The 14,795-nt window shown below is 34.0% G+C and overlaps 1 protein-coding gene across 9 annotated transcripts in view; it reads left to right on the plus strand.

The window, feature by feature from the left end:
• The window catches only part of RAB28 (RAB28, member RAS oncogene family), a 67,147-nt gene extending 53,100 nt beyond the window's left edge, over window positions 1–14,047 (plus strand). For 2 of the 9 annotated variants that reach the window (XM_084285523.1, XM_084285526.1), the window contains exons 5-9: window positions 2,957–3,060; window positions 5,927–6,004; window positions 10,540–10,587; window positions 12,175–12,275; window positions 13,196–14,047. In XM_084285523.1, the coding sequence (XP_084141649.1) occupies window positions 2,957–3,060; window positions 5,927–6,004; window positions 10,540–10,587; window positions 12,175–12,270 (326 nt within the window). In that variant the 3' untranslated portion in view covers window positions 12,271–12,275; window positions 13,196–14,047. Of the gene's footprint in view, window positions 1–2,956; window positions 3,061–5,926; window positions 6,005–6,704; window positions 6,856–9,670; window positions 10,234–10,539; window positions 10,599–12,174; window positions 12,276–13,195 lie in introns of those variants that run through there. The other 7 variants (XR_014618349.1, XR_014618350.1, XM_084285524.1 and 4 more) reach the window with 7 other exon arrangements.
• The last annotated feature ends 748 nt before the right edge of the window (window positions 14,048–14,795 follow it).

Genomic DNA, 14,795 nt, shown 5'->3' on the forward strand with positions numbered 1-14,795 from the left:
TGGCCTATGATAACTGCTATCACAGTTAAAACGTTCTTCTTTTGCTTTGTAATTGCTGAAATTCCTTAATTTTGGCAAATGCAATGTTATCTAGTCATTTAGAATATTCTGCAAGACCATTTTCCTGGTTTGTAAAATCAAACAGTATTTATATATATAATTCTCTTCCTTCTATCCAAAAGTTATTTGTCTTTGCCATCAAACTTTTCATGGCTTAAGTGCATCCTTGTTATCATCCTTCATCCCAAAGATACCCATTCCTGCTGTTAACTGGCTCATCATACCAGACCACACTGGCCAGCTGTTTTTCTTTTTTTTTTTTTTTTTTTTTCCTATGAAGTTCCTACATTCCTTATAAACATCTATTCAGAAAATCATTTTTCTCATCCATATCCCTCCTACAGTCTTTTACTGTCATGTCTAAAAAAAAAACTAGACGAGAGTTATCTCCTGGTAACCAGAAGTTCTGCCTGTTTAGCTGACCAACGTCAGATGTTCAAAAAATCAAAATAAAAGAAAAAAGAAAAGGACTGGAGGGTAATTGCTCACTTCATTTTAGCAGATCTTCAGTGACTCTATGATTATGCCCTTAGCCTGTGGCAATGCAATGTAATTTGAGTTAGCATAGTCGTCTTTCATTGACTGCAAACAGCAACTTTTTATAGTTAAATATTTATTAACGCTTGAAACCCTTTTCTTGTACTAAAACTGTGCCCTCTTTCATTGAGGGCTAATGTAACATGAATTGCCTTGCATTTACTGTGGGCTGAGAGTGTGCGCATGGACAGTTACCTGGCAGTTATCTAGCATAACACTAACTGTACAGTTCACAGCAGACTGCCCATAATTCAGAAGACATGAGCTGAAATACTCCTAAGTGGGGAGAAGGACTGATAATCGCACAAAATTCAGAAATGCAATTTCACTTTGATTTTCACTTCCATTCTGTTAGATTTTTATTTGCTTGAATAGAAAATAGGAGGCATTTGGGGGATATGATTTCCTACATGGCAGAGGCATTTTCTTCTTGAAAATTCATTTACATTTCTGCATGCTCCTGTGTTCCTCTGGTCCCTATTCTTTCCTCCTTGGGGAAGAGATTGTAACTTCTAAGTCTGTAAGCACAAGCTCACATTAGTATGCCATGGTATCATCAGATACAGAGTAAATATTGGTTGACTGGATCAATGGTTGTCATTAAATTGAAATTGTGTGGGGGTATTTGGAGTTTTGGTACAGTTGAAGAAATACAATGTTGTGAAATTTGGAGGTGGGGTTAAGGTTCTTCAAATAAACATATTTATTGATTAATTTTTCCCAAAAGATTAATCTTACTGTTGTGCTTTCCAGGCTCCACTTAGCATAATATATAAAGAGTAAAATTAATATTTAATAATGACATAGTTTAGATAGCATGCTGTGCTTTTTTTTTTTTTTTTTTTTTTTGTTTTCAAAAAGCATTTCAACAGAGGCTCTCTCCCAGTAGTTACTTTTAAAGGAAAAAGTTAAGTAGCTGTTACACAGACTGCATGAGGTTTTTTTATCGACTTTGGGATTTAGCTTAATAAATGTATTTGTTCTTCCTGTTTTTTGTGAAACTGTATAACCTACATTTAGTATTATGAAATACAGTACTACAAACGTTCGTGTTAATAGCTTAGTATTTTAGTCCTTCACAAATTAATGCCTGTGGTAACTGGATGATTTTAGGCCTGTTCTTGTAAACAAGGCCTTACTGATGTGCAAGGAACAGTAATATGTGGCAAAAACTCCACATTAACCAAAGTAAGCAGTATAAATGGGGTATAGGAATCCCCTGTTAGACTAAAAATCTCCAAGAGAAAATCTCCAGAGCCTACAAATTAAAGACCTCCAATATCATTTTAAAATAAAGCCTTTTATGTAGTATGAGAGCATTTTTTCAGCTGATAATCAAATGACACTATTATGCAGGCTTACTAGATTTGCAAATTTACAAGTTTTTACAAGTCAGTTGGGTCCCTTCCTCAGGAAATCAGTTTAAGTTTTTTTTTCCTGTATTGACTCAAAGAGCCTGGTTGTCCTTAAATCCTTCTGAATATATTTGCCTTATAATTTGACGGCATTGAGTCAACACCCTTATAGGAACTGTAATGCAATAAAAAGAGAAACTGTTCAATATAGTTTCCAGTTACCTTAGGATCAGATTTGGAGAAACTGGAATGTACACAATAAAACCCGTGCGAGACTTGAGTTCCATGTTACGTTGTAAGCAACCAGGGATTTTCAACAGAAAATGCCATTTGAAAGCTTTACCCTGCTTCCAATGGTTATAAAATGATAAAAATGAAAATGTGTGAGACTTGAAATATGCATTTTACTATTCTTAATTTTTGGATTCATACCTTTTTGGTACTGAAAACTTCACGTACAAGTAAATAAGCACATCAAAGTTTTTATTCAGTTCTTTTTTATTATAGTGAATGTTTTTGCTTTACCGTTTTCTGCAATAAAATTCTTTACAACTCATTTACATTTTTTAACTTAGAAAAAATATGTAGATTTATCTGTACCTTGTGAACTCTATTTTAGAAGAGTCTTTACATTTCAATAGATATCCAGCATACATCGTGCTGGCAAATGGAATGCACAAAATTTAATTGTCTTTTTTTTTTTTTTTTTCTTCATGTAGTTAGCAGGAAAGTTTTTACAAATTGCTTGTGTGAATCCAGAAATAAATTTGTCTTTTAGTTCAGATATGAATTTGTTGCATTTGGTTGCACAATTTTAATTGTGGTTTCATTTTTATTTATTATTATTGTTTTCTGGCATAAGATTATAAAAAGAAATGTGTATTTGCATATGCAAAGAAAAAGATTACATTTGATGTATTTCCATTGAATGTGTTTTCTAAGACAGGTAACTAAATAAATGGTCTCTACTGTAGTAATTTATCTTTTTTTCTACTTGCTTTTAGTTGATTTGGAGCACATGCGTACAGTGAAAGTTGACAAGCACCAACGATTTTGTCAGGAAAACAATTTCAGTAGCCATTTCGTGTCGGCCAAGACAGGAGATTCTGTAAGTATGAAAAATAAAGTCCTTGTAGATTTTTTTTAAATTTATTTTGTAGAAAGTTGTTATTCTGAGATTTATTATACTTCACATATTGAACACTGAAGAACTCTGGCTACTGCAGGTCCTTTTTGCCAGCCTGCTTGCATGAAAATAGATCTTTTTATGAGTGCATATGTTTTTTACAGTGGCTTCTCATCTGATTTGTGGTTTGAGGTATAGATCTTAATATGGAAATGCTCTGGCTTATACATCAGCATGAGAAATGTGACCCGCTGGATCTCTGCTGTCAGCCAGTGACTAAACATGTTCCTTAGTTCCAGATGAAGTTCCATCTCTAGAGCATCGATACAGAAATTTTTAATAGTCGATAAAGTCACAGGATCCTGTTATTATCACAGTTTTAATATGGGTCCTGAGTCAGTAGTCATTCTCTCTCTGGGTCCATTGAAATTTGAACATTCTGGTATTTGTAATGCTTTGCAGAGTGTATTTTTGAACAATCATTTGACTCTGACCTAGCTGGGATATTTGTTTTAGTTGGAAGTGTATGGAAGAAAAGGTTCTCTTTCGGTTGACTGTATCCGTCAGATTAAATCACATTGTATTGTTTTGCTTGATTTCTGTCATATGCCTAATGACTTTGTCATTCCCATGAAAAAAAATAAATCAGTATGTCTCAGTAATGGTATTTATGACAACATAATTTACTTTATTTTAATGTTATTGAACAGTAAGACCATGATCAATTATATGGAAGTATAGTTCTGTAACACGTGGACTCACTGATTGTTTTAAGATCTTTGATGAAAGATCATTTACTTCTACAATGGATTGTCAAATTTTGTAAGTTAATTATTGTGTTACACTGCTGATACAAGTGCAGTGAATCCTGATTCTCTTGAGAATTTGTGTTAAATCTTTGGCATAATTTTTTTGTTTAAATGGGAAAATGGCTTTTTATGCTAGAAGAAGAAAAATTTTATAATACTTTATGCAGTGAAGCTTGCATATGGTAAAATATATTTATTTCTCAAGGAGACAACTGTTTGGTGGGAACTGGTAATAGGAAAACCAGCATTTTTATAAGATTGATATAGTTAACATTATAAACTATGAAGGAATCTTTATTATGTCTTTTTAATTGATTCATGGATTGCAGCAGCATCCCACTATATATACTGATTATACTTTTTAACTTGCTGTTTAAAAACAAAAGGAAATCTGAATATACCTAGAAAACACTAACCAGAAGTTTCTGTTTAAATGGCTACTAACAAAAGAAGGTATGAGCTATAGTTTACAGTAATTCATTTTGAGTTTTGGTATAGATTTGAATTAACTCTTTCTACCTACTACTGCACACTGGCCTTTCAAAATCTTCCTAGTTAATGTATTTGGGTAGTTGTGTGGAAAAGACAGGGTGCCAGTGATTTGAGAAGAGGCCGTCTGTTGCTACTGTGGATAGAGACTAGGGAGTCTTACATACTCAGTTAAGGTAGATGAAGTGATTTGTTTGGTTTACCTCAGATCTTTCCAACAAACTCATTTGCAGAAGATAATTTTATATACTTAGAAAAACCCAAATGTCTCCTCAGAGGAGAATTGATCTTCATGAAAGACTTCTTGCTGCTTAACCATCAAACTGCCTACCTAAAGGGTTGAGCTCATGCCTCATGTTTTTGTGAACAAAACATCCTCATGGTAGGTGATCTAGTTTAGTACACCTGAGAGCCTGGTGTAGGTTAAAGTAGGTCTCTGGAGGTCTGCCTGCTTCAGGTTGCCTTCCTTGCTGTGTGGATGCTAGTAAAATAGACCAATACTAGACCAAGGAGGGCAGAGTAAGAAAAATGGTTTTTGGAAGCTACTTTGGCTTGTTTGTTGTGCCACTTATGTGCTACCAATTTCCACCTGAGCTGTAAGAAAAGACTGCGTGAATGGTAATTTTATTTGACTTTTCATTGAAAAGGACTTTTATAGAGGCCTTACCTTTTGGGGGTGGTGGCTGTATGATGAAAAGCAAGGTATGCTGGTGGGTTAGGTTTTGTGCACCGTGGCACAGCCACATAGGTAGGATGCAGCTTAACAATGCAGCGAGTTCAGCAGTGATACAATCGTAAGCTGTTCCTGTTTAATGTCTGTTCTGTTCTTTAATGTAATTTAAAATGCAGCTGCCTAAACAGTCAGATTGGTGGACTGTATTGAGATGAAGTATAGGAGTTATTTAAGATAGCCTTGCCTCCCAATGTTATCTGTCAAACCGTGTTTGAAGTCTAACTCTGATAGACTGCTTCATGCCATACAACATTTTGCTTATTTCCTAAATACTTCAGTTCAGTATAACGCATTTAATGCTTTGTAAGACTCTTGAACAAATGTATCATTGCTTGGCATTGGTGTTCATAATGTTTTAAAAACGTGTGCAGCAGAGATTTTTGTGATGTTGATGCACAGTTCCGTTGTTCTTAATTTCAGAAATCTACATCTCTGTTGCACAATACACCGGTAAAATATTTTTGTGCTAAACATTAGTGAATACCCTTATTCATATTTTATAGCACTGAGAGTGGTATTTGAGAGGTGGGTTGTGTAAAAGCTTGTTTAAACTTGAGTCTCTGGAGGCAGAGTAGAAGTGTTGCCTAACAATCTAGCATACTGTTCATTCCTCATACCATTGTTGAATTATTTTCTCCAATTTTTAAACAAAATTGAAAGTACCAGATGAGGTTATTTTCAGATCTGCTTTGCACAGGTCATAATTTTGTATATCTCATTGTTTACAGTTCAAGAATGGTTTGATATATTTGAAAGAACTTCGAGGATGTCTGTTTTTAATCATTTAAATGTGATTTAATTTTTTTTTTCCCCGTAGGTCTTCCTGTGTTTTCAGAGAATTGCTGCTGACATCCTTGGCATCAAATTAAACAAAGCAGAAATGGAACAATCACAGGTGATTTCCACAAATACATGTTTTTCCTTTAATATTTTGCTTAGTATTTAGAAAAAAGAACAACACAGATCACGTTGCAAATTATTAACTGTCCTATAAAGCAAACTACAGCTATTGTTTTAGAGACAATGATTTACTTTTACAACAGCCTTTTAAAAACATTATCGATCTTTATTTATCCATCATGATAAACATGCTGAAGTAAGAAAATATGTGTTCAAAAAAATAATAATAAAAAAAGGTTTTAGATCTGTTTGTTTAAAAATAGTACATAAAAATTTCTTAGAAATTAATGTGTCTATATGTTTGCATATACAGGTAGCATGGAAGATTCTCTTCTATATACATGAATTACTGTACAATGATGTCAGATACAGTTTTTATGATAACCTTCCTTTTTAATTCTTTTAAATATTAAATTTAATTTTAGAATACTACAAACTTAAATGATAGAAGGCATAAATTGTGAATGGAAATCTTCTAAATCAATGTTCAGTGTAGAAATACAGGAAAAAATATTATTTGTCAGTCACAGAGTCAGGAATTAACTATGTAAAGTCCTTTGGTTTGGATTTTAGTCTTCATTGTGTGCGTATATAATACAGGATAAGGATACTTTCCTCAGTGGTGACTGCTTGCCTCAGAGAAAGAATGCTGATTTTGTAAAAGCACTATTTCCAATTTTGTTTCTGATCTGCAGATGAGAAATGAATCCTGTTCCGTTTCAGTATAGCCATTCTCAACTGTATACATACCTGTGGAATCACATGTTTTGGTAGCTATTGTGTCTCCTTGCCGTATGAAATTGTTTTTTTCACCATACCAGTCCCAAATAATCTCCCCCTAAAGGAGTAGCGTAGTTTTCTTCCTTTGGACTTTGTGTTTTGTTCTTTGCAGTGAGTTGGGGATTTTCTGCCACCTCCTCTGCTGTATGAAAGGGCTGAGAGAGAGGACAGTGCTTCCCAACAATAGGTGGGAAGGTCATTAAGAAGGATGTCCCCCATTCTCTTATATTGGTTAGTAGTGAGTTAGGGATATGAATGCAGTGATTTTACTGTGTACACATGTCAAAACCCTGTTGCATGTCCTGCTTTAAACTGTAACAGAGCTTTTTTATTTTTCTTTAAAGAATATTTCATGTAATTGTATGCAAAATAGCTCTAATGAGGGCAGTTTTATAACCTTTTAATTTAGTGGGGAAAAGATGTTTTCCGTATTTTTTTTTTTAAATTTGAACTCTAATTTGATTAGCTGCATTTAATAGAGTTAAACCATTTATTTAATATCAGTGAATGTTCAAAAATGTGTTAATTGTTCAAATAAGCAAGCAAGCAAGACATTTTCCACTATAACTCCTTTTTCCTTACCACCTCCTTCTTCCTAGTTCCTGCTTCTAAAAATAATTTTGCTGCCAGAAACCTATATGCATAGGTTTAAACCAAAAGGATTTTACCAGTTTCAGAAACCTCAGAAACAAAGATTATACTACTGAGACAACCTTTACTGTATAAGGACGTTTAAGATTACAGTACACTTATTATAAAATTATTTGTTAAACTAAAAGGTGGCTGAGCTGCTGGCATGGTATCCTGGAATTGCTAGTTGCTGTTAATATTAAACAAGTACTCCAAAAAAAAGGCAATAAGTTTATTTAAAAAACAAACAAACAAAAAGCCAACACAAAACACTTCTTGTGTATACAGGTTGCTCTTCTGCTTTTTGAAATATACACTGAATATGTAATTTCTGTAAGTGTTTCAGCATGGCAGCGTTTACAATCTTTGTGGAAGTGGTCAAGAAAACTGTATCGCAAACAGTAAAATGGCAAAATAGCGTGCACATCTAACAAGTAAAGCAGAAAAGCTTCAAAAAGCTATGATTTATAAGTAGAGAAATATGGAGCATATCTTTTTAATATTCTTTTACTACTTAGCCATCATTTTTCTGTTGTTCTGAACCCTATAATGGCTTGTACTTAAATAATTTATCACAAATATTCTTTAATTTTTCTTTGGATGTTTAGCTTGGATTGGAACAGTAGACTCAGATCTGTCTGTGCTATTGTGTCCTCATAAATCAGGTGTAAACTTGTAGATAGGTATGAAAATGCCTTCAATTATAAAGAGAACATGAGTAATGAGGTTATACAGAATATTGTAGCTTTCTAAAGAAAGTGTCTGTTTATAGGTTATTTTTAAGGTAACTGATACTGGCTTTTTCCTTTTTACCTTTTTACCTTCGTATAATAATCACAATTTTTAATTATGTTGACCAGATCAATGGAATATAAAATATGAGGATAGGACAAGGTTGATATTAAGCAAATTACAGTAGCAATAGCCTCTAAATAATGTGCATAATATAAATACTCACCGTGGCCCACACATTACTGTTAGTGTGAATCCAAGTTGTCAGAATTAAAAAAAAAAAATAAATCTGAACATAAACAGTAAAACCAATAACAAAAGAAGAAACAAAGCCTGTAAATGGAAGTGGATAGAAAAGAAACTTAATTGTCTCATCATTTAGGTACAGCAGAAGTCACTATATGGTGATATGCTTCATGTAGCTAAAAGGTGTAAAAAACCTGTCCGTCTTTGAAAGATTCTTCTAATCAACCATAGTATCAATCTATTCTGAATAAGCAATAATTTGCCGTTAAAGCTATAATGTTTGCTCCCTTTGAGAGTGCTATTTTGAGTGGGCAGTAGCAATTGTCCATAATTAAGTCAGTGAGAAACCAATGATAATTGTATTTGAGAGTCTGTCTGTTAGCTTTATCTTAAGGTTCATTGTTGTTCATTTGGTATGGAACCAAATTGTCTGGTCATTTCCTAAGAACGGGAAGGAAAAGTCTGCTGGGGAAGGAAAATGTTAACCTTCACAGCTTCAGAGAGAGAAATAGAAGGATGTTTCTTGAGAGAAATGTATTAGTCTGCAGTGGAGAAGCCTACCTGAAGTAATGTGTAGATGCTGTTGTCCAAAAGCATGGGTCTGGTCTTTTGGCTGGGAGGAGGTGATGTTAAATGATATTACCATTACTTGGGTACTGGTTTACTACAAATGTTTTTGTATAATAGGTATAGATTCTACAGTGTGCGTAATGGGGGGATGTTTGCTTTTAAATTTCTCTCAAGTGGGCATTAGGCTTCCTTAAATTGTAGAATGGCTATATGGTCATGCTCCTAAAAATTTCTGGGACTTTAATATTCTACCTATTGTGCTATAAAAGTAGATAGATGGGTAGATGCTATAAAGGAACAAAACAAAACACAAAAATAAGTGTGACGTATCCTTATCTCAGTAAATACGTGAGTAATGAATTGAATTTCATCTTTGATCAAAGAGTAGAACACATTTTAGTTTTACAAGAGTGCGCTGTTTACTACCTGGATTATATCTTTGAATTTTCAGTATTTTGTGTAATGTGAGGTTTCTTCATTTTGGAAAATAAGAAGGTGTCTGCTTGAGTATGTTTGTCAGAGAACATCAGATGTCTTAATTCAGTCTAGGAGGTGACAAAGTGTAAAATGAAACACTGAGTTTGAGTAAAACACGAACAGTGGAACGCTGTGTGCTAGTTACAATCTGTTATGTATTTATTAATTAATAATCATTTCTAGCACTTGTGATTCTATGTCTGAAGATGCTGTTTTCTTTGTTTAGAAACCAATTCTAATTATTGCAGTCAGTAAGAGGACCCTAGAAGTGAGTCACTTCGTTGGAAACAATAGGAATCCTAAACACATTATTGGAACTGGTGTGAATTTGGGGGGGTTGACTCATGTCTTCTGAGCTTTGATAACTTGCAGAACTGCAGCAATCCATGTGAAAGTAGATGGGGTTCTTGGTCCCCTTCAAATTAACGGCTAAACCATTAATTAAGTGCAAGAACAAACCATAGCAATTGAACTATTTACCATGCATTGTTATAGAAAATGGCTGCAGCAGTTTAACATGTAAATGCGACCAAAGCTATTTGTTACTGCCCTTTTGCTGGAATTTATCGCTCCCACAGCAGAATCACAAAATGGAAGGCAATCATGTGCCTTGGCCACATCAGGGTAAGTTCAGCAGCTTAGCTTAAACTGCTGATGAAAGTTATTTTTAAGTGAAGTTGCCAGACTTTGTGCTGAAGCGGATGAGGTGCAAGTACACGTTACATTCCACCAGCTTTCCTTTGGCAGCAGTGATCTCCAGCAGAGGACTGGAATAGACATTTGGGGGTGGTAAGTTTTTAAGCTATCTCAGCTAGAGCTACTAAATCTTGTCTGTTCCCATGCTGAGTTGACTGTTAATCAAACCTTTATTTGGTCAGAACTGTGGTGAAACAAAGGAATAGATTACTGTTTGTGTGTGACTGGAACGTGTTTTTGAAATGGAACAGTTCCAAAGTAAGAAAATTGCAGATTCTGACTTATTTTCAGTCCTCAAATTCCTCTCTTTTAAATCACAAGGGTCTGATGAAATTTGAGGAAATAGCTCCTTTACTAATCAAATGTTTTTCTTTCTATATTTTTTACTTTCAACCATAGTATAAAAACTGCATGGGGTACAGCTTTGTTCCTTGGCATTGGCAAGAGGTAGCGTTTTTGTAAGTGATGTGTAGTTTTCTCTTTAACTACATGCCAGTTCAGCAAATGAGGGTGTGCATGTGCCAGCTTTGTACAATAAAATGTTTGGCAGATAAGTCAGATTGGGAATTCGGAGCACCTGCACCAAGTAAGTTTCTTTCTCATTACCAACAGTGGTTTGAACCTTGGCAATGATATGCCTTCTACAGATACAGATACAAAGAGGTTTTTAATTACTGTGGAGTTAATAAAATAAATGCTGCAGTGTTTTTTTTTTTTTTTTTTTTTTTTCTTATTTAAGTGAAATTCCTTGAGAAAATCCACGTCATTTATGTTAGTCAGCTTCTTGCTACAATGTGCCTAAACAGGGGTCACTAACCTAGCTCTGTTTACATGATGGGATTTAGCCCAATGTTTTGAGGAACAATTAATTGCCTACTGATTGCAAGATTTTTTTCTCAGCTCCAGTCAAAAGATTGGTATGAAGAAACTAGGTCCTGTGAGGTCAGATAACACTGTTTAATGCTAAAACTCCTACTACTGCCTTACATGGGATTTGGCAACCTTTCCCTTGATAACATCAGGCCAGGAGTCTATTAAATCATGAGCGTTGTCTACTAGATAAGATAATACGAACGTGATCAATTAAACTCAAGAAGAGTACATCAGCAGCTAATAAATCCAGATCCTTTACCAGGCAATCTAATTATTATTACTTGTTTGACATATAGGTTTTATGTACAGTGTACTGATTATATGTTCATATAATCCATTTATGTATTCTTTTCTTCAACATAATAACATAATTTCATTTATCCTAACCGTGAAAATATGTTGTGTAAAAATCAAAGTATTTTAAGAAAAAATAATTAAATTGGTTTAGCATATCTTTCATAGCAGACCACCTCTGTAGCTTTTTTGCTCAAGTTATAGTATGAATTTTTCTCCCCTTTGTATAAACACTGTGTTAATAAAAAGCTCTTAACAGTTTTGTTTGCCTTTAAGGGGAAAAACGACTTTTTTATGTTTTTGAATTAAGTAAAAATCAAAGCTTGCAGCACTTTGATGTGAGGTTTTAAATTTGTCACTGTTTTTTGATTAATATTTAGTTATAATGTAATAGCTATGTAATGGAAAAGATTGATGCATACCCCTAGTAGACTTGTTACAGTTGCTGATAGGAATCTGACTACTGTAAAAAATTTATGTACTTTATGCTTAAAAGAAGAGGCCATTGTCATCTTTCCTTCCACTGTATTGCTTTGCCTTTTATTCTGTCTCTTCCTCTGCTTTAACACATTTTTGTTGATTGCATGTATGAATATTTCACTTTGATGCTTTGAAAGTTGCATGTCCTTGAAGAAGCTTGAGAACCAGCTCAGCTGCTGTTAGTGATGCTTTCAGCTAAGCTTGCTGCTCTTGTTCAGCATTCGACCTGAAAATAAATGCATTTTGTTTTTGCTTCTGCATTGTCATTATATGTCATTCATTCTTCCTTTTCGGCTACTGATCAGTCTTTCCATTTTTTTCCGTCTCTTCTTTTTGCCTTCTTCTCCTTCACCTCTATCCATTGTGTTGATACATCATTAACAACAGCATGTTGTCAGGGCAGAACTAGTGAAATATCCTGAAGAAGATAACCAACATCACAACACTTCCAACTGCCAGAGCAAAGTCTGCTCGATGCAGTAGTTCAGGTATTGATGTAAAACTTGTATTTTTGAAAGCTGCTTTGCTTTTACATGAAGTAACAACTACAGTAAGTTCTATTGGGAAAACATATTTTATATCTGTAAGCAGTAATAATACTTAATAGCGTCTGAATTTGAAACAGTGTGCAATTACGTGGTATTTCTAATAACTGGTTAGTTCATAGAAAATCTGTAATAATTCACAATAGTATTAGGAAAGGCTTTCAGTGCTGTATGTTCGAAATGTTACGCTGCTGCCTCAAATGGAAATGGAGACAAATTGGAATCTTTTTTCTCTCTCATATATGAGAGACCAACAGTCCTGTCAAATGCTTTGTAAATAGAATGTGTAACATCTGTTGGATTTATAGTAGAAAATAAATATTTATAGTATGCAGAAGTTCTTTTTTTGTTAATCTTTAGTCTGCATGCCTGTTGAAGCTTTTTTTTTGAAGTATGGTTGTATATGAAATTTGCTTTGTATCCTATCTGTATTTCCTCTGAAAGTGCTTATAGTAAAGAGTGAAAGACAAACTTGCCTACAATTTCCAGTTATAATTAAGGGAGTTATTCTTAAAGAATGCATACTATACTCTTTGTAAACTTCTATTATTTACATACAAAACAATTCTCATAGAAGCATAACTGTATTCATTGCTTTTGCAAAGGAGTTCTGTTTTGTATTAGTCCTGTAAAATTTTTATGAAAACCAACCTTCCTTCTGTTTGGTATGAATAGACTGGTATTTAGACTGAGACCTGATAAGACTTTCTATAAGGTGCTGAAGAGAACTGAACTGTGACTGTTTTGCCTAATTGTTTTTTTTTTTTTCTTTTATGTTTCATAGTAAAATATCTCTTGAATGCTTTGCCAGCATCAATATTGTATTTTGTTTCTCATTATTGCTGTGTTTTCTTTTATGACAGAGGGTGGTGAAGGCAGATATTGTCAACTACAGTCAGGAGCCTGTGACAAGAACCGTTAATCCTCCTAGAAGCTCAATGTGTGCAGTTCAATGACCATATTATTTCCCTTTGGTTTGATACCTTTGACTGTTCTCCTACCTTGACACAGGCTCTGGGATTTCCAGGAACTTTTAACAGTGACCATCGCTACAATGCAATTCAAAAACATGTTGTACCATTGTTCGTTGAGAAGCAGCAGGCATTTTTTTGACTGGCTGAAATGAAATGTTAGACCACACACTTTGAAAAATTGAGGTCTATATTCTTTTAAATTATATTTCAATAAAACAGTATAACTGTGTTTATAAGTTTTCTCCTACCTGTTTGACTGGTACTGGAATACAAATGGATGAAGAAGTCCTGCATTTGAAAGCTTTTAAAAGCATCACTACGGAAGGGTATTTTGCCAAAGTGGTTTTTTATTTTTTTTTTCTTTGTCTTTTTTTGCTCCTGTGATCTAAACTAACATTCAGCAAACTGTTACTTGGAAAAGCTCTTGCTGGAATAATTTTAGACACTAATATATTTTATCAGGATAATTTGGAAAGTACTCCATAAATGTATCTACATAGTGTGAAATGTATAAATTGTATCCAGGAAGAAACAGTGCTTGAAATAAAGCTGTAATATAAAAATAGTTACTTTTCTGAAGTCTCAAATTGTCTTCATGGATGCTCTGGAAAATGCTAATGTTTTGTGTATTTTTATTAACCAGCATTACTTCTTGCAGCAGCAGATAGGCTCATATGTCTTCATGAATATGGATGAACCTCAGTCGGCAGTTTGGGCTGTAAATGTTGAGTGATATATTCAGCATGCATTAGAAACTGTTGATAGATCAATTAGGATCAGTCATTTTTAATAACTAATTGAATGACTTACTTTTGGACTGGTATTCTTTTCTTTCTAGTTCAGAGTAAAAATAAAAGGTGTCTCCTTTGTGATCACATTTCTCCTCTGTTCTTTTTCTAGCAGTCTCTTATACATGCAGTTCTCTACTGCCACATCTAAATGGAAAGGTAAGGTGAGAAAAAAAAATCAAGCCAACCTAATTCCAAGCTAGAAAGCTTTTCCTGCTTTAACTCTAGAATGTGTTTTCTTATAAAGTATGACAAAACATCGTGAGATTTAGAAAATTAATGAGGCTAAACAAAGGAAACTTGTGTATTGCAAGTGGAAAAAATGAAGAGGTCCTTTAAGAAAATATTTTTGTTGAGCTGTTCAAGAAAGGGCCTAACAGTTGGAACAAATATGTTAAAAAATTACAAATGGCATGAATACGCTATTTATTATCATTTTGGTATACTCAAAGTTAACTGAAAAGCTAAATCCATTTTTAAACTGTTCAGTATGCAGCTTGATGCATAGCTCTATAAAGTCATGATAATGACTTTGTGTTGTGATATTTTAGCATCAAATGCGGGAAGTTTTCTGAAACAATCTGTGTTACTGAGAGCTTGTACACTAGAGGTGGGTGTGAATTTTCAATAGATTATTAATTTCAGAACTATAGTCTGTGTTCTTGCTTCTGTCCCATGGAGCTCATGTCCCACTGCATAGC

This window comes from Netta rufina (assembly GCF_964035555.1).
Source record: "Netta rufina genome assembly, chromosome: 4".
Lineage (NCBI taxonomy): Eukaryota > Metazoa > Chordata > Aves > Anseriformes > Anatidae > Netta > Netta rufina.